Source organism: Penicillium argentinense (assembly GCF_028826775.1).
Source record: "Penicillium argentinense strain IBT 30761 chromosome Unknown utg000002l_segment0_segment0, whole genome shotgun sequence".
Lineage (NCBI taxonomy): Eukaryota > Fungi > Ascomycota > Eurotiomycetes > Eurotiales > Aspergillaceae > Penicillium > Penicillium argentinense.
In genome coordinates this window covers 3,277,071-3,302,457 of record NW_026622661.1, presented here as the reverse complement: position 1 = coordinate 3,302,457, position 25,387 = coordinate 3,277,071, and the positions used below count along the sequence as shown (strand labels likewise).

General features: G+C 51.0%; 9 protein-coding genes across 9 annotated transcripts; 5 read left to right on the top strand and 4 right to left on the bottom strand.

The window, feature by feature from the left end:
- Positions 1-159: 159 nt before the first annotated feature.
- Positions 160-1,785, top strand: N7532_002044 (snoRNA-binding rRNA-processing protein UTP15; the record flags this gene model as incomplete). Its single annotated transcript, XM_056614538.1, has 1 exon — positions 160-1,785. The coding sequence occupies one exon, from the start codon at positions 160-162 to the stop codon at positions 1,783-1,785; it is 1,626 nt and encodes a 541-aa protein (XP_056479579.1).
- A 903-nt stretch (positions 1,786-2,688) lies between these two features.
- N7532_002043 (SNF1 family serine/threonine-protein kinase) lies at positions 2,689-5,285 on the top strand (the record flags this gene model as incomplete). The annotated part of the gene is made up of 4 exons (XM_056614537.1): positions 2,689-3,080; positions 3,182-4,017; positions 4,075-4,683; positions 4,735-5,285. The coding sequence occupies 4 exons, from the start codon at positions 2,689-2,691 to the stop codon at positions 5,283-5,285; spliced, it is 2,388 nt and encodes a 795-aa protein (XP_056479578.1).
- A 592-nt stretch (positions 5,286-5,877) lies between these two features.
- On the bottom strand, positions 5,878-9,917 carry N7532_002042 (putative pathogenicity factor; the record flags this gene model as incomplete). Its single annotated transcript, XM_056614536.1, has 5 exons — positions 5,878-8,284; positions 8,419-8,696; positions 8,759-9,152; positions 9,273-9,779; positions 9,859-9,917. The coding sequence occupies 5 exons, from the start codon at positions 9,915-9,917 to the stop codon at positions 5,878-5,880; spliced, it is 3,645 nt and encodes a 1,214-aa protein (XP_056479577.1).
- Positions 9,918-11,182: 1,265 nt separating this feature from the next.
- On the bottom strand, positions 11,183-11,953 carry N7532_002041 (Endo-1-6-beta-D-glucanase neg1; the record flags this gene model as incomplete). The annotated part of the gene is made up of 1 exon (XM_056614535.1): positions 11,183-11,953. The coding sequence occupies one exon, from the start codon at positions 11,951-11,953 to the stop codon at positions 11,183-11,185; it is 771 nt and encodes a 256-aa protein (XP_056479576.1).
- A 1,119-nt stretch (positions 11,954-13,072) lies between these two features.
- N7532_002040 (GNAT family N-acetyltransferase) lies at positions 13,073-13,985 on the top strand (the record flags this gene model as incomplete). Its single annotated transcript, XM_056614534.1, has 4 exons — positions 13,073-13,218; positions 13,263-13,468; positions 13,512-13,801; positions 13,857-13,985. 4 exons carry the CDS (start codon positions 13,073-13,075, stop codon positions 13,983-13,985), a joined length of 771 nt encoding a protein of 256 aa, XP_056479575.1.
- Positions 13,986-15,641: 1,656 nt separating this feature from the next.
- Positions 15,642-17,201, bottom strand: N7532_002039 (putative exo-polygalacturonase; the record flags this gene model as incomplete). The annotated part of the gene is made up of 6 exons (XM_056614533.1): positions 15,642-16,003; positions 16,069-16,138; positions 16,197-16,438; positions 16,488-16,567; positions 16,624-16,889; positions 16,941-17,201. The coding sequence occupies 6 exons, from the start codon at positions 17,199-17,201 to the stop codon at positions 15,642-15,644; spliced, it is 1,281 nt and encodes a 426-aa protein (XP_056479574.1).
- Positions 17,202-20,101: 2,900 nt separating this feature from the next.
- N7532_002038 (GroES-like protein) lies at positions 20,102-20,422 on the top strand (the record flags this gene model as incomplete). The annotated part of the gene is made up of 1 exon (XM_056614532.1): positions 20,102-20,422. One exon carries the CDS (start codon positions 20,102-20,104, stop codon positions 20,420-20,422), a length of 321 nt encoding a protein of 106 aa, XP_056479573.1.
- Positions 20,423-21,476: 1,054 nt separating this feature from the next.
- On the bottom strand, positions 21,477-22,471 carry met16 (phosphoadenylyl-sulfate reductase (thioredoxin); the record flags this gene model as incomplete). Its single annotated transcript, XM_056614531.1, has 2 exons — positions 21,477-22,225; positions 22,291-22,471. 2 exons carry the CDS (start codon positions 22,469-22,471, stop codon positions 21,477-21,479), a joined length of 930 nt encoding a protein of 309 aa, XP_056479572.1.
- Positions 22,472-23,467: 996 nt separating this feature from the next.
- N7532_002036 (phosphoserine phosphatase SerB) lies at positions 23,468-24,974 on the top strand (the record flags this gene model as incomplete). The annotated part of the gene is made up of 3 exons (XM_056614530.1): positions 23,468-24,283; positions 24,343-24,600; positions 24,654-24,974. The coding sequence occupies 3 exons, from the start codon at positions 23,468-23,470 to the stop codon at positions 24,972-24,974; spliced, it is 1,395 nt and encodes a 464-aa protein (XP_056479571.1).
- Between the last annotated feature and the right edge of the window lie 413 nt (positions 24,975-25,387).

Genomic DNA, 25,387 nt, shown 5'->3' with positions numbered 1-25,387 from the left:
CGCTATCCCTAATCAGGAAGGCTGAACTTTTTTGATCGGCAGAAAAAAGATCCTCAACTTTCTCGAGACGCCTCCGCGAGCCACGGGGATTCAGGTTCGTACCCTCGTTTAACCGACTGCATCGAATTCGCTTCGACGCCTTGAATCCTACAGTACACCATGGCGGCGCCCGTCCTGCCCCTGCAGCAGGTGAAGCTCGCCTCGTTGCCTTCCACCCGCCTGACGCCAGAGCAACAATACTGGCGCACCTTCAAGAACCCGCTTCTGATCCCATCGCCGGCCAATGGACCTGTCAACCTGATCACACAGCCCTCCGCTCCGTCATCGCCTGCTGCGTTTCCTTCCCTGACACAACCGCCGGATATCTTCACTGTGACGACAGGCGCACGGGTTCAGATCTATTCTATTCGCACACGGAAACTCTTGCGGACAATTACTCGGTTTGATGATACTGTTCGTGGCACAGACGTTCGTCCGGATGGTCGTGTCGTCGTGACGGGTGACGACACTGGTTCAGTGCAGGTTTTCGATGTCAACTCACGCGCCATTCTGAAAACCTGGAAGGACCACAAACAGCCCGTCTGGGTGAGCAAGTTTTCACCCAGCGACCCGACCTCTATCTTGACGGCTAGTGATGACCGAACGGTCCGGTTGTGGGATCTGCCCGCGGAAAGCAGCATTCGCACATTTGTTGGCCACACCGATTATGCACGCAGCGGTGCTTTCATGCCCGGCTCAATGGCCTCATCTGGCCTGCTTGTCTCTGGCTCCTACGATCGCACGGTGCGTATTTGGGACCCGCGTGTCGAAGGCCGCTCGGCTATGACCTTCAAGATGGGTGCCGCTATTGAAGATGTTCTGCCCATGCCGACGGGCACACAAGTTCTGGCGGCCGCCGACAACAAAATTGCGGTGCTGGATATTGTTGCTGGAAAGCCACTGCACATGATCCAGAGCCACCAGAAGACAGTCACTTCTCTTGCGCTGGCATCTAATGGAGAGCGCTTGGTCAGCGGTGCGCTTGATGGACATATGAAGGTCTTTGAGACCACCGGATGGAACACAGTCTCGGGCTCCAAATACCCCTCCCCCATCCTGTCGCTGAATGTTGTCACCTCGGGCGTGGCATACGAAGATAAGCATATTGCCGTCGGTATGCAGTCCGGTCTTCTCTCGGTCAAGACTCGGTTGTCTGGTCAGCAGAAAGTAAAGGAGCGCGAGCGCCGGAAGGAGATGCAAGCCTTGCTTGAAGGCAAGCTGGAGGAGCACGACCGTCAGGTTTCCAAGAAGAACAAGCAGCGCGGCTCCGGCTGGGAGAAGCGGCTGCGTGGACGGGATTTCATCGGAGAAGGAGTGGACATTGTGATTGAAGGTCAGGACCGCAAGCGACGGAAGAAGGAGCAGCCATGGGAGAACGATCTCCGCAAGGGACGTTACGCCGTTGCCCTGGACCAAGTCCTCTCATCGACCGACAAGACTGCCCAACTCACCCTCCTCACCAATCTCCGCCATCGCTCGGCCCTGCGGGCGTCTCTCCGAGACCGCGACGAGGTCACCCTTCAGCCCGTCTTGCAATGGGTCCACAAGCACATCCGGGAACCGCGCCTGGTCGAGCTGAGTGTGGAGGTTGCCATGAACTTGTTGGATATCTACTCGGGTAACCTGGGCCAGTCTGCGCAAATCGATAAATTAATCGAACGGCTGCACCAGCGGGTCCGCGATGAGGTCGAGATGGCTCAGCATGCATACCAAACCAAAGGTATGCTGGATATGTTGAAGGCTTGATCTCACTGTTCCATTATCATGTCTCAAATGGCTTGGAGTTTGGGCGGGTATCTGGGTTTTGCTTCGTCGGTGTACATGGCGGGCCATTGATCATTGTACAAAGTTGCATCGAAATAAAAGTCAACCATTATAATCAGTCGCATCCAATTTTTTTATAAGAGGATCGACCTTCACTTAGGTAGCATGGTGCTGATCTAAGTAGTCGGTACTTTCGAGTTGGTTGTAGCTACAATAGTACCCTAAGTTACCTTGGGTTATCTATGGTGCCTAGTAGTGTGTGGGGAGAGCTTCGAGTTTGCACCGTCCGATAGAGGTATATACCGCCAGTTTTACCGAAGTGGATCTTTTGATTGACCCGAATCGCTCGGCAAGCCGTTGTCGACCTGAAATGACATTCGATGGGTCGATCCGGTATGGGTGTCGGACGCAATGGCATGATTTTCACCCTGCGACAGCACTTGCACGGTGTTGTCCAGCCTGACCGGTGTTCGTTTCGGGGACAGATTTGCCCGGCGGGGATCTGCTCTCCAGCACTCTCCAGACATCGTGACCTCCCCTCCCGCCTTTTCCCACTTTCTCTCCCACTCCCACTGCCACTTCCGCGTCCACGTTCGCATTCCTCGCCCTCGCCAACTTCCGCCCACGAATCACCGCATCTTCTCATTCTCACCCCCCGTTAGCGCTGGGACTTCCCCTCCGCCTTCCGCCCCCGCCCCGCCCTTCTACAGTAGCTGTATAACAGCTGCTTCTGCTCCACCCTCGGCTCTGCTGTGGGGAGGGTCGAGACCGACTGATTGGCGATGCTCCAAGGGCAGAAAAATAGAACGAGAACCACGGCACAATCAGCCACCCAGACCGCTGGGTTGACCCATAAAATCAATCACGTCACGTTATCCTTCCATCATGGCTGCAGCATTCGACGAGGAGGATCTCTCGATCCCTCTTGCATCTACCGACTCCGATCGCTCGCGTGAGCCTGCTAGCAAGTCTGCTAGACCGAACCCCTCCGCCATGGCCATGCCGCCGCCACGCCCGACCGGCCGGACCGATGCGGCCGCGACGCAATCCCCCGCGACCACCAGGGATATGCAGCGCCTCGATCAGTACCAGACGATCAAGATTCTGGGCGAAGGGTCTTTCGGCAAGGTCAAACTGGCGATTCATCAGCCAAGTGGCCGTCAAGTCGCCCTCAAGATCATCTCCCGCCGCAAGCTCCTCTCCCGGGACATGGTCGGACGTGTAGAGCGAGAGATACAGTACCTTCAATTGCTACGCCATCCTCATATCATCAAATTGTACGTGTCATGTTCATGAATTGCCCCGTTGTCAACCTTTCCGGCAGAACCGCAATGAGCCGAACCGAATGACTGACTGCTACTGCCTTCCCCGCTTTCAGGTACACCGTGATCGCGACCAAAACCGATATTGTGATGGTCCTCGAGTATGCCGAGCGAGAACTTTTCGATTATCTTGTCAGGAGAGGAAAATGCAACGACGACGAAGCTCGGAAGTTCTTCCAACAGATTATTTGCGCCGTCGAATACTGTCACCGACACAAGATCGTCCACCGTGACCTGAAGCCAGAGAACCTGTTGATCGACAGCCAGAAGAACGTGAAGATCGCCGATTTCGGACTGAGCAATATCATGACGGACGGTAATTTCTTGAAGACGAGCTGCGGAAGCCCCAACTACGCTGCTCCAGAAGTTATCTCCGGTAAGCTCTACGCGGGGCCCGAGGTGGATGTTTGGAGCTGTGGTGTGATTCTTTATGTGCTGCTGGTTGGCCGATTGCCCTTTGACGATGATTACATCCCCGCCCTTTTCAAGAAGATCGCGGCCGGCAACTTCCACGTCCCGGGATACATCTCCCCCGGGGCCGCCCGTCTTATCCGAGCAATGCTTCAAGTCCATCCCGTCCACAGAATTACAATTGAGGAGATTCGCAGAGACCCGTGGTTTACCAAGAACCTACCAAAATACCTGGAGCCCCCACCAGAGGAATTCATTGCGACAGGCGTGGACCCCAACAAGGCAATCGACTCGCGCAAGCTTGCACCCGGAAAGCCTCTTCCAGTTCAGCATAAGATTCACCGCGTAGCCGTGCGAAAGCTCGAGAAAAGCATGGGATATGGCCAGGAAGATATCGAAGAGGCATTGCGGCATCCGGAACCCAGCGCGATCAAAGATGCATTCTCAATCGTGGTCGAGAATGAAATGATGCAGACCAACTGTAAGTCTACATTTAAAACAACTTTACCTTGATACTTACGACTAACTCCCTGACCAGCTCCAACGGAAGACAACCTGATGGCCCAAAACGTCCCTTCTGCACAAAAATCACCCGCACCCTCACCATCCGATCGTTCTCCTCTCCCCAGAGCGCAGGTTCAGCCACAGCCCCAGCCGACAGTTGCTCGTACGCCTAGCGTCGCGCGACGTGCACGCGCCGAGGAAGCTCAACAAGTGGACATGGAAGATTCCGAGCAGCCGCGTCTTAGCCATGTTCGAATCTTGCCTACCAGTCTGCCATATGTCCACGATCAACTGATGGAACAGCGTGATCGGGAGCAGAGAGAGCGCGATAGAGTGCTAGAAGAGCGCCGACAAGAGGCCGCTCTCCAAGAACAAGGCCAGGGAGGCGAGCCGAGAGAACTATCCGTCGAGGAGCAAGCTACTACGGTTTGGGCGTTGAAGCCCCATTCGCGTAGCATCGTTGACCTGGAGAAGCTGCGGCTCGAGCCCCCGATTGGACACCCTATCACACAGCAACCGAAGAGATCACGAAAATGGCAATTTGGTATTCGTTCTCGCAACCAACCCTATGAGGCTATGCTTTATTTGTACCGAGCAATTGCTGCTCAGGGTGGAGTCTGGGACGTCCAGCCGATTGAATCAGGTATATGGTACTGCTGGTATATTTGGAACTGCCCATGCTGACTTTTCATAGGAACTAATATTGGCCCTGATGCGACACCGTCACCCGACAAACCCAAACCCCTCCAGAGCAAATATCCGGATCTTCCCTCGGACTACTACATTCCCAAGGACCCCTGGTTCATTCGCGCTCGCCTTTTAAAAGAAGGCGTGACGGCACCGGGAGCATCCACCAGTGTGTATAATAGCCGAAGTGATCTCGAGGAGCTGCGCCGCCGCTTTCATATTTCCGGCATCTCAGCACACACTGAGGATAATAAGACCTTAACAACCGACAACAGTGCACCTTCTGCGCCTTCATCCGCCATGCAAAATAAGGGCCTTCCCAGCATCTCCCACGGTGTCTGGGTCTTCGTCGACATTCAACTCTATCAACTCGAGGAGAATAACTACATGGTCGACTTCAAGTGCGACGGTTACCAAAACGTGATTCGTGCCCAAGGTGACACTGAATGGAACCCCATCAGCAAGCGGATCAAGAATAAGGAGAAAGAGGTCACGAGCCCTTATCCTTTCCTTGATGTAGCCTCCGATCTCGTGGCTCAGCTTGCAGTGGCTAGCTAATATCCGTCGTCCCCTGAAAAATCCCGACGATCACGACATCTCTCACCGTAATCATCCTCCTAATCCTGTTAATGCTATTTCCACCTGGGGATGCGCGGCTCTTTTGTACATCGGATCTCATTGCATTTGGTGTCTGTTTCAGCAAGCGTGGTCTTATTTTTTGATGCTTTTGCACACAGTATGGAGTTTTTAATCTACTCATCAGAAAATATTTCGCATATGAATACGTTAAAATTTGATTGACTTTGATGGTATTCTGATACCTATCCCCTAGGAAAAACGTTCTCTCCCTGACGTTCAACCAAGTGTCTCGATGTGTGATGAATTTAGATGTAGACACAGCTGAGATTCGTAGTCAACCCAGGGAGATTTTTCTCCATCGCAGCACAGTCAATCACGAAGAGTATTCAAATGCCAAACATTCGACTTCAAACAATCCGCCCACCACCCTTGCTTTTTTTCTCTCTTTTCCTTTTTTTTTAACTCCAGATGTCATACTATTTTGAACCCTAGTTCAACATCACATATTTCAAATCTTCCACCAAACATACAACAAATTCCAGTCGCCATTTCCAAGAGTTTGACGGTTGACTCAGTTGTTTGGTTTCTTAACTTTTCCTTGCTGATCAACGCGAGACACGGGTCGAGGACGACCTCGCGCCATGATCCTGAAGTTGCCCCTGATACCCGAGCCTGTCGTACGACTTGGAGGACTAAAGTGGCCCCTAGTAAGACCGGCGCCACGATATGTGATAGTCGGGCGATGAGTGACAGTAGGACTGTGGGTGATAGCATGGCGATGGTTGACAGCCGAGCGGTGGGCGACAGTAGGCCTGTGGGTGATAGTATGGCGATTGGTGACAGTCGGACTATGGCTGATAGCCGAGCGGGGGGTAGCAGTATCAGCTCGTATATCTGAATACCTGGGGTCAGCAGGCCGCCGGTAATCCCTGAACCAACCGGCGTAACGCTCAAGACCGCGAGGAATTTGGATTTCCCGCGGGTTGACCGGACGGTCGAGGAGACGCCAATGTCGCTTACCTGAATATCTGAGCTTCCTGTTGGGTGGAGCACGGGACTGCGTTCGCTGTCTTCGAACTTCGTATTCATCCAGAGCCCACTGGTGGAAATGGGGGATAATCTCGATATCCGGGAAGCGGATCGGGCTGCGGAGAGTACGAGCAGGCTTCTTGAAAATGACACGACGTTCTTTTCCTTCAGCATTCGAAAAATATTCTGCTCTGGTAGGCTCGTTGTCATTGTCATTGTCATTGTCATAGTCGACGGCGTTGGCGTCATCATTGTCGATAGCGCCATCTTGGACAGCGACGATTTCACCCTCCTCCTCTTGCAGAATAGCCATGTACTCGCGGACTTCATAGATTATGCCTCTAATGTCGTCGAAAGTGAGACCATCGCCAACGAGTTGACGAAGCCATTCTGGAACGGGGGCAATCACAGCGCGTGGGTTGCGACGACCAGAGCGAGGAGAGAACCCCGTAGAAACATAGCTGGTTGCAGAATGGGAAGAAGTGAGAATTTGACGGTCATGACTGCTCTGCCTACCGTCGATGCGTTCTTGCTCTCGTCGACGAAGAATAAGCTCAAAGCTCCGAACACCTCCCCAACTTTCCATGCGGTTCAAGGACTCGAGCAGTAGTTCGCACTGGGTAAATGGCCATTGTCCAGCCCGGTATCGTGCACGCTGGTAGTGCTTGCGGCAGTAGTGAACCCAGACATGTTCCGGGAAGATCTTTGTTGCTGATTTATTACGACCGAAGACGTGAGAAATGATCTTCCGGTAGTGCTGAGTTCCATTGGGAGTAGCAGGTCCCATGTGACAGGTACCGGCAAATTCGCACTGGGTGTCTTCCTGATTTGCGGGAGTCTCTGAAGACTGTTTCGAACGAGGCAGGGGAGCACTGAATCCCAGATCATCTTCGTCAAACTCCGCACTGCTATACTCGGATAGCTCACTGGAATCGTCGCTCAAATAGTCTGGATCGGAGTCTTCATTCACGGGCGAGGGCGAGGGGGAGGCAGAGAAAGGCATACCCTCCTCGTATCCTGTGTCCTGACGGTACTCATCGATTCTCATATGATTCAAAGAGGAGTGTTCCGAGCCAGCTTCAAAGGAAGAAGGAACCATGGTCGAAGCAGGTTGTCTGATGTTGTGAGGACAGGCATCCAGAGTCATGCACAAATAGCAGGGACGATCCAGAATGGGGTGGTCCGCAAGTGAGTACACGAGGTCATGCGGACGAGAGGCGGATTGGTTGTAGGAGGTCCTGGTGGGAGTAGGCGGGGGCAGATTGAAGACAGCACGGCCTTCATTCGGCGTAGAAGGATAGTTTGTACTGGCGCCGAGTGGTGGAAGACGACACTGATACAATGGCGGTGGCGCGGGAGGAGTTCTGAATAAGTCACGAGAGGGCACAGTAGGGGGCCGCAGGTTTTCGTCTCGGGACTGAGTAGTAGATGGCGGCGTCGTGGGACGTGTTCCGAATAAGCCAGGAGGGGACAGTGAGCCTTCGTCTTGGTGCCGGGTAGTGATGCCGTTGCCGGAGGTTTCACTAAGTTGAGCAAATTCACGAAGTCGACGCCGGGTAGTGATGCCGTTGCTGGAGGCTTCACTGAGTTGAGCAAATTCACGAAGCCGACGTTCTCGGGCTCGTCGAAATTGTGGATTTTCTTCCCAACGCCTCATGGCTGCTCTCCAGAGGTCCATTCCGCGGAGGGGTGCTGGGTCACTGGGACTTGGAGAAGCAGGCAGGGAAGGATGGGGCTCTGCTGGGGCTGCCTGCTGTTCTCCGGGCTCCTGGTGAACAGGCTGCTGGGGAACAGGCTGCTGGGGGTCTGCAAATTCGGGCGGCGGTGGGCTAAGCTGGGTGTTGTTGGGGGAAAGAGGGAGTGGATGGGGAGAGGTTGAATGGTTGCTCGACGACTCGTTGTCCTGAGACATGTTGTCGAGCGAGAAGACAGATAGCTGACAAGGCTCGCTAGAAAGAATCAGAGGTCGAGAGCAAGATATGATGGCCTGACCACAAGAAGGCAGCAAGTAGAAAGGTGAGGAGGCGGGGTGGTGGGTGAAGAAGGAAGAGGTGGAGGAAGTGAGAAAAGAAACTACTTATACCCCAGCGGCAGGTCGGTTTGGTACCAGCTGTACAGGAAGGTTCCGTGAATTTCTGCCTGCCCGAGGAAAGTTCCGCCTGCAATCAGAGCGAGCTTGAAGCGTCCCTTCAACTTCTCTTTGGTATTAACGAGAGGATGGACACTCCCATACAGTCGATATGCATGGAAGCTGCGCAACGGTCTAGTGGCCGACTGAATGGGAGAAGTTTTTGATCCTGCTAGTGCGACCGTGAAGCCCAGAAAACCGACCAAACCGTCTCTAATTACGGGTGGGCTATGCTGTTGATTAGATGGGCCGATCAGGAAATGTTCTGCTGGAACTGGTTCTGGCTTCTGCCTACCTCACACATGTTCATGTTCACAGCTAGAATGGAGCAACCCGCAGAGCGGCCTTCTTGCTGACAACCGCAATGGAAATATCCAAATGCGTTTTGACTGCTCTCGAAACTGGAAAAATTTTTGCCTGCGATATCAAACGCCGTGCCACGCGCCGGAGTCGCGATCACCACCGGTGGGCTTCCTTGAACCGTCATCCTACTATCGAACCCGATGACCTTGAGTGCAATATGTCCCTGATAATGATACATTGTGACGATGCCATCATAGTTTGTTCGCCCAACGAAGATGGTGACGCTCGGGAAAGGGCCCTTGGCTTTAATGCCCTTTGCCTGGGGCTCGCTCACAGCGGGCCCGATTGAATCAATTTCTTCGCGACCGAAAAGCCCGTTCTCCCCGCTGTGTGGATTTAATGCACATACGCCTAGGCAGGGACATTGGATACCGGATTCCGACCTAATTGCAATAAATCATGATAGGCTACGATTTTGTGAATCTCTGGTTATCAAGGATACTCACAGTAGATTATGCAGGAGTTCGATAGACTCCGAAACCGATGGGGCCGAGATCCACGACGACACGTCTTTCATAGCGATATGACTCGTGACCCGAGCAGTCCACAGCCCAGGAATAATATTGACCTCGCTCGTTGTTTCCCGGTGATTCAGGTGCATGGCAAACCATCGCAGTTCATCTTCTTCGTGCACGCCGGCCATATGGAGGGACGTCTTGTTGAGTGGAGTGAAGACTATAGCATCGGCTTGGCTTTGACTGACCAACGAAACAGCGCGCTTGAGATGATGGAGTGCTCGCTTTCCAGCTTCTTTCGAAGTTTCCCCCGTTCGATCGGGAATCGGCACGGTAGGTGCACTTTTGTCCTCCAATATCTGCACACTGTCTGGAATCGTGACATTGGCGACAGAGGCTGCCGCTTCGATTTCCGATCTATCCGCAAGCACAAGAAGATCCAAACGCTGTACATTTCGAGGATCTGCAAGAAGCTTCGAGGCCAGTTCGGGGCCACCACTGGGTGGATCAAATGCGGGGACGAATCATAGCCATTGCTGTCGCGGGGGTCTTGATGTTCTTGATAATGCCAATCTACGGTGGATGCAGATTGCACAGAATATATGGGAGTCGAATCGGACCTCGACCGGTGGACATTCGGGGTTGCATGTAGTTGGCCCGAAACTTGCACTACAGCTTGGATCCCGTCGGCCTCACGCCGGTCATCCCCGTCGGCGTCAATCGGAGTCAGTCAGAGTGTGGGGAAGTGGGGCTCCTTCTATTGCCAGAAGAGCAGCAACATTGGGAAGTGAAGAGAGAGTCCCAAGGTGAGCATTGGCCGCTATACCCTTCCGTAGAAATGCGCCCGATCATGTCATGCCTGTTCGAAAGTTCGTCATGTGATCGCACGCTTGGTCTCAGCAACAACGGAACACGACATTGCTACTACCCTAGGGTAGGTATTTCCCAAGCCCGAGCTAGTGAGTTCTAGTGGACCCAAAGCTCGAACAGCTTCGTCTCTTTGCGATCAGACGGTGCTCCTTCCATCCTGGGGAGCTGCTCGCGGTGCATCCGTCTTCGACTGAATTACGTGAGCGAGAAAAAGGTCTGGATCAGTGCTGAAAGTAGTGGAGACAGGCAACCACCACCATACGACGTCGATCTGGTGAAGCTAGAGAGGACTCCTGAAGACGTGCTCGAAAGGTTGAATTTGCCAGCTCTGGGTCTTTACGCACCTACGTGGATTGTGAAGCCCTCGCAATCGCCAAGACCAACAAGGCCAAACTCCCAAGAGCCGGGCCAGAGCAGCCGTAGACGGCAAGAAAGAGATCTGTCTCCCGGACCGATGGGAAGCTTGATCGGGGCGACCAGATTGGACGGGCTCCGTAGCCAGCTCAGGAGTGCAAAGCAGAGGCGCAAAGGCGGCATGCAAAGAATGGATTCGGACTTAATTTCAGAAAACATCCTATCCTACAAAGAGGCCGAGGAGATGCTTGAGCTGTGAGAACATTCTTTGAAGGGTACATGATCGGCCAACCGCAGCTAAATACACCAAGAAGACAACCGCTGCTGGCGTTGTATCTAACTGGCTACTATACTAATAATATTATCGGACCACAAACATTCAGCCCCCGAGACGCGTCCCGATATGTTCCGCCTGAGATAACCATCATGGTCTGTTTTGCGTTGTGCGTTTGCGACTTGCTTTTCATCAACTGAGGTGGTGTCGTCGAGAAAACAGGCACAAAGCGGTGATGTGAGCTGATTAGGCATATATTCGGCTTAGTTACTAGAATGCACAGTATGCACCTAAGTGCTATTTACTGATATCGGAAATACTTAGTGTACGTGATTAAAACGACAGGGAAAATCCAGAATTTGTATATGCACTGTGAGAATGAGGACATTCACGGAATGCCATTTCAGTTGAATCTCGAATACCCATGTCTCTCAATGCCTATCAATTCTTGATAATTGATCGATAATTCCCCAATGAAATGGTTATTGAGATCGACAATACACGACTCACTGGCTTGCGGGAAGCACGCATGTAGTAACCGACTCGGCAGGAATGTTCCACTCCACTCCTCTCCACTGTTTGTCGATAGGGAAAGATAAATATCGTTACCAAAAGTATTTTCGATGACGACTGAGCGAGTGCCATCTGGGTTCAGAGAGGCAATTGACTGTATACCGCCGCCATTCGAATACGTATAACTACCAGTGCCGCTAAGCACAATCGCGCCCGGTGGCATGAACTTGCTGAATTGCGCAATCATGTAATATGCCGTCTGGAACGTATAGCTATCGCCGTTAATAGTGACCAGACCCGTACAGGTGCCGCAGCCACCACTTGACAGGTGCGGACCATCGAGGAGTCTGTGCCGAGAGGCCAGGCAGTTACACCGGAGGCCCAGTTCTGCAATAGACAATGTGTTGAAGGAGGTAACTGTGGCATCGGTCACCGCAGCTCCGAAACCAACAATAGTCTGCTTATGACCGCAATTTGTGTCGTCGATACTGATTTTCCATGTTGACTCGGAGACTGAGCTGCCACCTCTTTGAACAGGGGGGCTGATTAAGACAACTTGTAGTTGCCTGCGGAATTGGACGAGTAAGCCGATGCCGGTCCAGCGCGCTTTTTCGAAGCATCGGCCAGTGCTGCCAGGCCGAAGAGGATATATTCCGTGCATTTCATTTTGTCGAGGGGTAGAATAGAGAAAATCGACGATAGCAGGAAGGAGTGCTTTACTCCTTGACGAAGATCTTCGAAAGTGTGTAAGCCGTCAGGGTCATGTTTATACAGCTGGGAGTCGGGGCTAACCTTCCGCTCACTCAGCACATTTTGCAACCTCACCTCCTGCAGACCGGCGTTCCGACGATATCCCCGTCCTGGAAAACCGAAGCCAGCGGTTGGTATTGCCGGTGTAGCCTGTAACGGGAGCATCGCATTCGCCGACTCTGCAGCAAGCAGGTGGAATTCTCAGCGTTGCGTTGTTTTCTCCACCTCCCCGCAATTTCCTGCGGATGCCACCGCGCAACCCGACAATGCGACCACGCACGGAGAAAGACACGCCAGGGCAGCTCAGAAAGTGGACGTGGCTCGGGGCCAAGTTGCTGTGGCGCCGGTAAGCATTTGCAGGGTGGTCGCAGGGGAGGACAAGGGCCGACCTGCGCTCGTTCTCGTACTCAGAGCTCGCCGGGATTCATGCAGCACGCACAGCAAGACTATACTAGGGTGATCTATCCGAGAGCGCCTGGACCCAGGCGCCGATCTTGAAAGCCAAGGATTTACTCGATGCAGAAGAAAATCGATTCTCGATCGGTTCGCTCCGATACCCGCAAATTCAGCAGTTCAGACAGAACAGGCAGCATGGATTTCCGACTCTTTCCACTCGTGCAAAACTGCGATAGTCATCAAGATATACACAGTCGGGTCGAGAAATCTGGAAGCCTCTTTTGTTGATGGCCCCAGACCGATTCGGTTGAGCTTGGAATAACAGATCTCGGCCCCGCCATTTCTGCCTGGCGATGATCGCATACCCTAGACATGCTCAGCGCTCCTAGAAGACCAACCTGGAAAATTTCAGCCTGCAAGATATTCGGGAGACTCGTCATCTTCTGCCAAATAGCTACAAGAACGCGACTACGAGTTGCTGCCTTGTTGAATCGATATTGCCGGTAGCCTGAGGAAGGTCGTTCAGTCCACACAACGTCGACAGCATCTACAATTTAACTGAAGCCCTTGCCCTTGCCAGCCTCGCACAGTATTAACTCATATCCCTGGATGTGAAATCTCCCCCCCGAACACCATGACGACTCCCGAGTTCTCTATGCTGCCCGTCGAGGGGGACGACCTCCCCTTTCCGGCGCGATTTATCCATGCTGCAAAGCTCCGCCTCAGCATCAATCGCCTCCTCTTCGAGAACTGGCCGAAGGACCAAATCCAGACAAAAGCGTACGCCAATGCGGTCATGGCCGGATTCGACGATTCCTCCACAGATGCTTCAAGGCGGTCAATACCTCGTCGGAAATCCTCGTTTACTATGTGATCGCCCGCAAACGCCCGCTGGAAGCCCAGCCAGAATACGGCCTCAAAAATGGTCCAAACCAAGAGACTCCTGAAGGACTGAATCCGATTCTCTTCGCGAAAGTCATGAAAACATCAGGCGATGTCATGGGTGGAGTGGAAAATCTGGATTGTTTCGGTAGTCCCTACGCCTTTTCCACTGGATGACACCTTACACATAGAAATTGTTTATATGTGCGTCAAGCCATCTGCCCAGAGACATGGAATCGGCTCGAAGTTAATGCAACTGGGCTTCGATCGGGCAAAAGCTGAGGACGTGCCTTTGAGACTCTGTGCCGAGGCTCCTGCGCATGGCTTCTACGTCAAACTGGGATTGGAAGAAACAAAACATGCGGATATAGATCTCAGAAAGTATGCCGCTCCTTATAGCGGCTTCGGGGAATTTAGACTGACGGGAATGATCTGGCGCCCTAAGCCAAATTTGGAAGGGTCGAACTGGCGTGGAGCAACTGTAGCTAGTTGAGAGCTCATCTCTAGACTCGTGACGCTAACTACGATCTGGCTAGAAATTTATCCCCAGAGAAGGCAGCGACTTGGAAAATCTTAGCTGGCCGAGACAGGTTGAAAGATGTCTCGAAGCCGTCTTTGGCAACCTCACCGATACTTTCCAACGTCTCTGGATTGAATTCATATGAAACCACTCCCATGCATTAGAGTCAGAGGATCCGTTGCCGGAAACATTTGAATCGATGGAGATTTTTAACAAATTGAGATAATTGCCAGCTTCAAGAGCGCATCAGCTGAAGACCGTCTTGTTGGTCTTGATATAGATCTTGTAGAGCCACTTATCAAAGATTACCCGTCAGCTGGTCCGCCAACCGAGGCCAGATCAGCCTAGGTTGTGTCGATAGCAGTCACCAGGATCTTTCCTTGGTCCGTGATGTATGATTCGGGAAAGTCGTCATAACAGTCGTAGGATCTGCCTGCTGGGGTCGTAAAATCCAGTTTGAAGCTGATTCGTAGATTGTGATAATATCTGTCGTCCAAGATAGTGACTGAGCCGTATTCGTGTCCTGTGTTGCTTCTTGTTCCACTCCAGCGAAAACGAACTGGTTTTCCCATCGAGGTCTTGGAAAAGAGGTTTTTGTATGTATAAAGGTGGGGTGTTTTAGCAAGGTGGTCACAAGAAGTGTCCAACATCACAGGAGTAATGCTTGGTGGCGAGGAATTATGGTAGAATTGGGACTGCCGAACAACCGCATATTCTTGCGTATATTAATAATAGAACGCTCACTACACTTGCCAGTTTGGCCATTTGTGATGTATGTCAGCCTTTTCTGCAGCTTTTCATGTATATAATCATCTTACGCTGCTAGGGATTCAGGTTTCGCGCCATTTTCCAACGATTTAGGGGTTTGGTCGTTGCTTGATTGGGGAGGAAAATTGTATTGGGACGAGGATACCACAGGGGTGGTTATTTTTGGATCAGTCGCAATACATAACATTACACCTCTCGACCGCTTTACTGTTCAAAATTGAATTCGATCTAAAGGACGGGAGTAACCATATCTGAATTTAGAGGATCATGTGACTAGGTTCTGAAAGAGCATCTTTGTGTTTCCGACGTGGAAGACGATGCCGGATGCCATTGTATTTTTAGAGAAGCAAACGAACATCCATTGCCTATCACGGCCACACTCAAACATTGAAGGTCATACTCTTTGTCCCAATTTGCCGTATGAGCCACAGGTCCATCGAATGATTCAAGACCAGGGATTTTTGGATTCTAGGATATGTATAACCCCCGACAGTAGATATGAATATTTTGGCCTTATGGATAATCCTTGTCCGGTATTCAAATCTTACACCCCAAAGCTAAGTGACGGTATATTGAGCGCCAAAAACGGCTACTGTGGGGATATATCCTCCTGTCAGAACAAACTAGCGGTGACCCACTGCTAGCGACTGATGGATAACATCCCTTGCTTGGTGTACGCATTCTTGCGCTGGGCTGCGGCCCCGGTGTTGTGACCGCCGAAGGCCGGCGTGTGGGATCTAGGTGTGTTTTCCAACTAGACTGAGGATGAACATCTATCTACATGAATCAATTGACTTTTGCTTTTGAGCATACACACTATCCACTTAACTGTGTACACAGTACCTAGCTGGTGATACCAACAGCTACATTCGACGCCATTTTAAGCGTTCATTTTTTCCAAGATCTTATTCACCGAAACATCACGTAAATGAGATCAAATCAGTCTTATCGTTTGCTCCCTGAGTACTTCCTGAACACTCATGGCTCGTCTTGGCAAGAAGATCCGGCTCCAGATATCCACTAACTACATACCTTAGCATTCTCCTGTCGCGCTGGACCCTACGCACGCCGCCCCTGTGCATTCAAAGCCTCTTGCGTTCTCCACATTTCCACACAGGTACTGCGAGGCCTCAGTTCCATTCGACAGCTTTAGATGAATATCGAAAAGCCCAATGTCGGTACAGGGTGCAACAGCACTGCACTGGAAGGAGGCCACGTTAGGGGACTCAGTCGTACCATTTAAATCGACCATTTTGATATCTCGAATTTGGAACTTTGAATTTGTACAGTTTCCTTGGCCTGGTGCGCCGCTAAAACGGGTGCATTGAGAGATTGCAATTGCAGCGCCACGTAGACCTGTAACTTTGAGGTCTTCAAAGATCATGTCCGAAGCGTCTATCGCGTTTAGGTTAGTTTTGTCTCCCTTATATGATGGAGGTATCTGTCCAAGGCGACCTCACATCCGAGTCCGCCACCGCCCCCGTTAGGTGGGTATCCGTTTTGGTCATTTGTCCATGTTTTGAAGTACACCTGAAGGTAGCAGAAACTTGTCAAGAACAGCCCGTAGAATTATAGGCAAGTTTCTTACCGCATGAAGTATGTTATGGTAGTCAATGTTCTTCACAGTGAATCGTTCGATAGTCTCGAGCTGATCCTTGTACTGGCCTATGCTGCCCAGAGCAATTCCCAGTCCGTTGTAGAAGTGGGAGTTTGTAATTGTGATGTCAGTGCTGTTGCCCTTGAGCGAAATACTATCATCTCCATTGTATACGGTCCAATTGTTGAACGTGATATGTGAGGATCGAATGGTATCTGCTCCGTCGGTGTTTGCTATGCCAGATTAGTTAAGATACTGTCTCCCGGTAGAAGGGGTACTTACAACTCGAGATTACGTTTCCAGTGTTGTTCACAAAGATACTGTCTAGATCAACTTGGTGAGAATATATGATAGACATTGTCCTGTCTCGCACCTATTAGTTTTTTCGTTTATTTACCGGGACCCACACCAAACGTACCACATCTGACTCCGAAGGAAGTTGAGACCTCGAACCACCGAATTCGTGAGGCCGTTAAAGGTGATCGCATGGGGCCGCCCGGGATAGTTGGACGTATTAGGTTGCTTTTTTATCCATTGATACCATGTGTCGCCATTCCCATTGAACGTCCCCACGCCGTGGCCGTCAATCCTGACATTATTACCTCCGAGAATAAATGCAGTAGACTGGTTCTGATAGCCGACGTCCAAGGAATTGTTCAGCCAGTACTGAATGTCAGTACTCCACTAAAACAGTTGTCAGTGTAGTCATTGACGGATCCTGTTAGGATTGCAAACCAGGAGCTCTCCTCGAATATCAACCTCAACATCCTCCAGCCATGAAATATTCATAACAGAGTTAACGTAGTATGTAGTCGGCTTGAATTCTATCCTGCCTCCGCGGCCACATCGTTTGAATGCTTGAACGATGGCAGGAGCATCATCTGTGGTGTTGGATCCTGAAGCCTGGACGACACAGACTTCTCTGAAGGGAGGCTTTCTGCCTGCAAACGCGCAGGTTAAGGCAGAAAGAAGGCAGAGTGCTTGGGAAAGGCGCATTTCGATGACTGCCTAACAAGCAATAACAATTGTATCGTATCATACAGATGGCTCAGAGTTTATAAATAGGATATTAGGGTCAAAACAACAATGCATCAGAGGCCGAAAAGTAAGCCATTATTCCATTGCCAGTATTTCCCCGCATTGGGGCGTTGCGAGGAGCGCAACGGGGATGGAACACCAAAATTTCCACCAATAGAGCGACGGTCGGTGCCTTCCCCACATGATACACCCACAGTGCCAACTCAGTTGGAACGAAGCGAAGTGACTTACTTGTGAAGTCTAGGTCCCTACTTGACGGCGTCTGTCGGCAAGATCGGTGTAGAAGGGACCGAAGGCACTCGATCTGTCGCTCAACTCATGATGCGAATTTTTGCTCAGAAAGACTATCATAATGGAAATTGGATGCACTTTAACTGCATGAGCCTATTCCGAAAGCTATCTAACGATGTAGCCAATATCGTATCTTCAGAAATATTCTGTCAAGTCGAGTAGTGGCATAGTGCTTCAGCCGAGAGGCTCCCGGGGTGCGCTTTGCCGCAAGACGTAAGCAAGTCAGCATTATATCGTCCACCGGATTGGTACGAAAGCGCTGTTGGCTGCACGAGTTCCGCGAAAAGGGTCATTGGTTGGTTGATATAGCGTAAAATAATAGATAAAGATAATAACTACTGCAATTCCAGCAGTCACAACGTAGCTAATGACGACCTAAATAGGTGAGGTAGGCCAACAAGTGGACAATAACAGGAAGCTTACCCCAATTCCGGATATGTCACTGTTAGAAGACCAGGGCGGGGCCAGCTCTGAGCAGCTGTAATTACAAGGCATGGCTTTGCTGAAGAGCCAGATAAGTAAATAATTTCGCTGCCCTTCTCACATTGAAGGCCCATAAGCCATAGTCATAGGGGTTACCATTTGTGTTTTTCAGATCACGTGTGGCCCTTTCTGGCCTTAGAACCACACAAAATGGTTATACTCTCCACGTAAGCTACCAGGAGAGGTCGCCCTTTGGGGCGGGGTAAAAAGGTGTCGGTCATAATTAAGTACAGGCGAATACACCCCACCATAGCGGAAGGTACTCTGTGTACGAAACAATACGAGGACCAACGCCAAAGTTACAAGGAAAAATCCCCAATAACTAGGGACTAGCCGAGCATATTAAGTAAGATTTGGGAAACAATCAAAGAGAGTTAGTGGTGGCATCAGTTTTGGGACGCACTGTAGCGTACTGCCTCTCTACATAGAAGCCTCTTTTTTTACTCGATGGAGGTAAAGTTCTGGGTTGGCCTGCATGGGTCTCATAGTTTTTGCTCACTATAAAGTAGGATGCACTTCATCTAGCCAAAGATGATATGGTTCTAACGTTAAAATTCGCGTTGGAGAAACGGAATAATTAGTTGGCGTGACAAAAATGCTTTACTTCGCATCATTTTCGAGGTCCAGACGGTCTCCTGGGCACGATTCAACGGAGTTGCGAACGCACGAAGATATACCCTTCTTTGAGATAATATACGAGGGCGTGAAGAATGGATTTCGCCATTTCTTCCGTCACATGCCAACACGGATAAACTACTACATTATTCTTTGTGAAAATCTGAAAATCCTCCATGTTGATGTATTGTGCGATCGCAACATGCATGGCATTCTTGAATACTTCAGAAGAGCTAATGGGACCCAAGGGAGAGAATCGATACGGGAGGAGTCTGGCACAGGACTTGGCATTTCAATTCTTATTCCAGTTTCTCATAGGCAATTTCGATTCGGAGGTTAGAGATGCAAATATTGCATACAACGCATCTTTATTCGTTGTACCTCATCGAAGGATTTGCAAATACAAAGCGCGAAAAAATGATCAGTGAGGGTTTCGAGGAACGATTTCATGCCTCAGTAAAACAGCTGCAAAAACTCAACAAATGGGCAATCGAGTCCCCTTCTCCTGGAGAATAAGAGGATGATGATATGACTACCGATCCAGAGGATACAGGTTTTAATTCGGATTGGTCATGCTAAAAATGCTTTGTCCCGCACTCCATTGATCTCTCACTTAGCTTTCGGTTCCGCAGAATCCGGGCCATCAAAGCCTAATATGCAAATCAAATCGCCAATGAAGGAAGCGCGAGACTTACTGTAACATAAAATCCAAGCGGTGGTATGGGAGAGGCCGACATCGACTCTCCACGAGCACCAGTCAGCCGTTCTTTGGTTGGGTCGAGATTGAATACGTTCATAATTCCAGGACTGCGAAGCTTATCCTTCTACTGGGCTCTTAGTATTGTTGAGGTGTGCCGATGTAATTTATAATCACCTTCACGTGCTCTGTGAGAGAGCGCTTCTTTAAGGTACTACTGTAAGGAGTGCCAGCGGACCAATTACGTGCTATTATACAGCTAGTCACACCAAAGACGAGGATCTGGCATAACTCGGCGGCTGCGGACTAATGATATCCTGGCCTGCCCTAGTGGGCCAGCGGGCCAAAGGGCTCGACTCAAGGCCACTTGCTACAAAAATGGCTCCTTGTGTATTCATAAGCGCTTAGGTACTGTAGTAAAGGTGCTATGTGTGCTGCGTTTCAGCCCTATATTCAGGGCCGGTCAGGTGGCAGGTGGGTGGTACCGGGGGTGTATAGTAGGTTGAGAGTGCTAATAATGGACTATCAAAGTGGGGAGAAAAGTCGGTACCGTCTATCTTAGTCCATTCCTAAATCATTTCTACCTAGATATACTCCCATTCCAGTGGTGCTCAAACACCGATCGTTCAATCCAAGCTCGGAGATCGTGTGCATCTTCGAAGGTGAGCAGAGAGTATGGCGGACAACCAGGCAGAGGTGTGACCCCGGTGAAGGTATGTTCCAGCGCGAACAGAAGCAACTGGTTTGAGTTGGGCGCGGATGTGGTTTTGGAATGCACAGGTGCCGAATCATCGGCCCAGACTGGGTGTATGCCTCCAGACCGGGAGGTGTTGGTGTTCAGATTGGGCTTAAGAAAGCTGGTCTGACTCTTCCTGTTCTGAACATGTGCAAAAAAGAGACCGAGTTCAAGACAGGGAGGCGATACGCACCAGGTTACGACGAGGTTGCCCTTTCTTTGCTGAGCTCCTACAAAATTTCCGTCAAGTGCCTGAAGAGCACCATTGTGCCTTTCGTAAAAGCTCCAGAAGCTTGGGAGATCACGAAGAATGGACAGGGTATCAAGAACCTGATCCAAGGTGTCCAAGATGACTAAAGTTGAGCATCTTAAAATATCAATTAAAATTTTTTTAAGAACATTTTGTGATGGGTTGGTATCATCGGTGTACATATAAGAAAGTTAAAAAGAAAAGAAGCCGGAAAACAACCAAGAAATATCTTCCACAATTTCAATTCTTTGTAAGTTTGTATCCTCTCTCATACTAGTACTTTCAGCTACCCTGATAGCACTATATGCATGCAATTGTGAAATGGCCAACACCGCATCGACCATGCTCAGATTACAATCCTCGAACCTCAATATACTGCGCCCGCAGAATAGAGCTGACTCTGGATTTCCTCTCTGATCTCACATAAGCTATATTGCGTGATCAAGTTTAATTTTCGGGGGAAGCAGATCACTGCCGATCCACACGGATCACGTACGCGTTATTACGCATCCTAATTAAGCAATTTGGTTGTTGTCGCTGGTTGTTCTCTGGTGACAGCAAATGTGCCAACTCAAATTAGAAGACTATGTACACATCAGGGATATGTATCTACCCGAGTCGTTTTTGTGCTCTACTAGGAATTGCATAGTGCCATTGAGCTGTTGGCCAATTCATTTAGGGCTGGTCAATCACGTGATCGGGTCCGTTCATCGGAGGACGTCAGGAACGAAGCACGTCCCAACAGCAGCCGAGCAAACTTTAGGATCACAATGCGTTCTCGGTAAAATCATGAAATAAAATCGAGCTCAATTTTAGAGATATACAGCAAACACCAGAATTGTTTAGAATAGCGGATCGTAATATGCTATTTTGAATCTATTATGCAAGGGTCATTATCATGTATCAGCTCCATATGGGCTGAGAACGGAGTCCAACTCCCTATATACAAACAGGAGCCCTTCAAAAGGAGAAAGGAAGAGCTGGTATGCAGATGACAGTGGATTACACCATCTTTTTGAGTGGGTGTGGAAGCCCAACAACAGAAAAAATCAATCATCAAAGTGGAAAGGTGGGCCGCTGAAAGAACAAGAGGTATCATCCACACTTGGAACGCCAGGGGTATGCACAGGAAATATAAAGAAAAAACGTAAGATCGAGGAATCACTGGGCAGCAGAAGTAAGCTGGGACTGAAGTGCCTGGGTGAGAGCCTCTTCTTGACGCTTCCGTTCCAACTCCATCAGGTACTGGGCGTACTTTGAGCGGGGGTTGTGGATGCCGCACTCGGTCTTCTGCTGGCCCTTCCAACGACCGGAGCGCTCGTCCTCGTTGTCGGCCACAGGCTGAGTGGAGTGCCAGTCACCAACGCTCTTGTAGCCACGGTCGAGCAACTCGTTGTAGGGAACATTGTGCTCCTTGACATATTGTTTAACCTGGTCGAAGGTCCAGTTGGCCATGGGGTTGATCTTGATGAGACCGGCCTCGTCGACTTCGATGACGTCGAGGTCACCACGCTTACCACCCTGGCTACGGCGACGGCCAGTGAGGACGGCATGGACGTTCATCTCGCGGTAAGCACGCTGGGCGGGCTCAACCTTGGCAACCCAGTCGTAGAGCTGGTCATCGGTCTCCCAGAGGCGGGAACCATACTTGGCTTCGAATTCGGCGGCAGTATCAGAACCAGCTGGCTTGTACACGTGCACGTTGTTGTTGGGATAACGCTTGCGGACACGGTCAACCAGGGCCAGGGTTTCAGGGAAATGATGCAAAGTGTCGAGGAAGATCAGGTCGACCATCTGGGGGCGGGGAACCTCCAGCTTGGACAGCATATCCAGAGTGACCAGCCCAGTCAGGCCGAAGGCTGTGGTCTGGAAGAGGTGGGGGAGTGATGTGATGCACCATTTGAGGATATCTAAACAAAATGAGTCAGAACTATGTATTCAAAGGCGGGGTTCAAGGCAAAACACGAAAGCATACCTTGGGGTTCGAGGAATTGCAGCTGACGGTTCAAGAACTGGAGATGAGGCTTGGTGAAGACAATCTCGGGGATATATTCTTCAGATGAGGAGCCGCTAACATATCCAGACTCAGTGGCACTGTCTCGAGAGTCGATGCCCTCGAGATCAGAGGGGTAACCAGCAGACATCTTGGCCGGCATTGTGGAGGGAGTATGTATAGTAAGGTGAATGTGTACAGGCAAGTATAGAGCAGAACCAGTAAGTGGTTTTGGGGGCGCTGTACGTGGTTTGGGACACCGGAAAGAGCTTGAGGATGGAGGCAAAGATGACAATGGCAGGAATATAAGGGACACCAGGGGCAATCACGACATCATTTCGGATGTTCGTGCCTGGTATTCCATCCGAACCCGCCATTCCGTCCATTCTGCCGGCCTGGCAATCACGACATTGCAAAATACCGCCTGCCAGATCGGGGCTCTTGCTGAAAAATTCGATTCTGTCATGTTCCGGGGGAATCACGCAATTTATGCGCAGTTGGTCGCTGTGGGGCTCCCGACCACCCATCTTGCCGCGAAATCGGGCTCGGCGCCGGCAGCCTCAGGCTGCCACTGGCCAGAGGCAGCATTCCATTTCCATTTTCAGTCGCAGAGAGCTAAGTTGCTCGGGGTTTAGAGCTTGATAATTCCTTCCCCCTCCATGTGCACGGAACATGGTCGAAGCTCCGGAGTACGGCCGGAATCCGTAAGCAGGATAAACCCCGCCGCTGACCAATTCATCCGATGAACAATAATCACGGAATCAACGTCAGGTTCGCTTGCCTGATCAATGATGTTAGCGGGCCAGCTTCTAGAAAAACGCAATCTTGGATGTTACCCGATCCAGCAGGCTTCTAGCAAGCTGTAAGCACGTTATGATCTGCAATGTATGTCATGGTGGAGTGGCGGCGGAGTGCTCTGCCTGCTCGCTCTGCTGTGATTTCGCGGCCTGAGGCGACAGGCTGCGTGCGTATTCACCGCCCGGCATTATTTCTCGGAGGCCACGGCTGCCGTGACCGCACGTGAGGGTGATAAGATCACGTGACTACCTGAAGTGACGGTGGGCCCTGCCCACGTGCCGATCGGTGGGCTTTTTTTTTGGAGGGGCTTTCGTTGCGCTTTGTTGTGACCGGAGGACGAAGTCGCTCTTCGTCCGCAGTCATGGCCGAATCCACCCACCCTCGCCAGCGGCCCTCGCTGGGCCAGATGCGCAGCAGTTCGTTCCTCCAAGATCACCAGCAATATAAGCCCCCCGCCCCGATCAGCGCCAACATTGGCGAGGTGCTCGGCTCTCAGTTGGACGAGAGTCTGTCTACTCTCACCAATCCCATTAAACCGGACCCAGAGCGTGTTCACGAGAGTGGTGTTATTCACAGTATCTTCAACCACCAGGCCGCTCAGCTCCCCCACGGCACTCCGCGCATCGTCGCGACCATTTTCTACAAATCCGGCAATCCTGTTCACCCTCATATTCACCCCGATGTGTCGCCTAACCTCACCACGGGGGATAAGCTCCCTGCGCCTCATGTCCCAGTGGGGTCAGCCCCGACGGATGACATGGAGAAGATTCCCCGAGAGCCGCCAGCACCGGAACCGGAGCCATTGGATCACCTGTACGGGCCATTCGTCTCGCAATTGTGTCTGACGAACTTCCTCCAGATCCTCGAGACTCTTCCCACCCCGTACCAGCGCGCAAACACGTCGCACCGCTGTCTTGATCGTGAAGAGCAGCCTCGAGTTGTCGAGGTCACATTCTCCCCGCCTCCAGACCCAGAATACCTCTCGTTCGTGGATCTACGTAAGCACGAGAGCATCTGGCGTTTCGAGCGCGAGTGGAATGTCGAGGTAGTCCTGCAAGAGGAGAGTGTTTTCCGCCGGCACAAGCGATTGGCAGTCTTCGATATGGATAGCACTCTTATTGAGAACGAGGTCATCGACGAGATCGCCAAATTCATCGGAGTGGAGAAAGAGGTTTCGGTAGGTTCCTCCGTGCCAGGGTCACAATGCTTACAGTAGTCAGTCTAACAAGGACGTAGGAAATCACGGAGCGAGCGATGAACGGAGAGCTGGACTTTGCTGCTTCCCTGAAGGAGCGTGTTGGCCTTTTGAAGGGTGTCCCCGCCGACGTTTTCGAGAAGCTTAAGTCTGTTCTCACTATTTCCAAGGGTGCTCGCGAACTCTGCGGTGCCTTGAAGGCTCTCGGATACAAAATGGCCGTTTTAAGTGGTGGCTTCCAGCCTCTGGCGGAGTGGCTCGCAGGTGAACTTGGACTGGATTATGCCGTTGCTAACCACGTAAGTATCAATTCAGACCACTTGAGCCTCTCTACTTGCTGATTTTCAAATAGCTTGAAATCGACACCGCCACTCAAACCCTGACCGGCAAACTCGTCGAATCCAAGCCCATCATCGATGCAGCCCAGAAGCGCACCCTCCTCAAGTCCATTGCGGCCGAGAACAACATCCCTGTATCCCAGACTATGGCTGTTGGCGACGGCGCTAATGATCTACTGATGCTTCACGCTGCTGGCCTTGGTGTCGCCTGGCGCGCCAAGTCCAAGGTCCAGCTTGAAGCACCCACTCGTGTCAACGGCGAGAGTCTGGTCGATATCCTCTACTTACTTGGTATGGATAGTAAGGATATTGTTGAACTCTCCAAGCGGCAGTAAAACCCCCAACCGGGAGCTGGATACCTTCCTCTGTTGCGGAACCGCTGCATTTCAAATTCAAAATCATACCCATTTGGCTTGGTGGGCAGGGATATCCATTTGGTCGATACCTCGCAAATCAGAAGCCAGAAGCTGATGAGGACATGGAATATCGACTTGCATTTCTTAATGTCAGTTCGGAGTTACTTGCAATTTCAACAACACAAGACCCAGGAACAGGAGTCTGGTGGCGGATGGGTTGTCAGCCTGGTATCTGCTTTGGTCATCTACTTCGACGATAGATGTCTGGTCTATATTCAAGGTTTGGGCGTAGGTGGTATATGGAGGCCCTGCTAAGAAGTAGTATAAAGCTCATGGCTACAACGTAGTCAATATGATAAAGATGCCCCAACATGAACCAAGGACTACTTGGC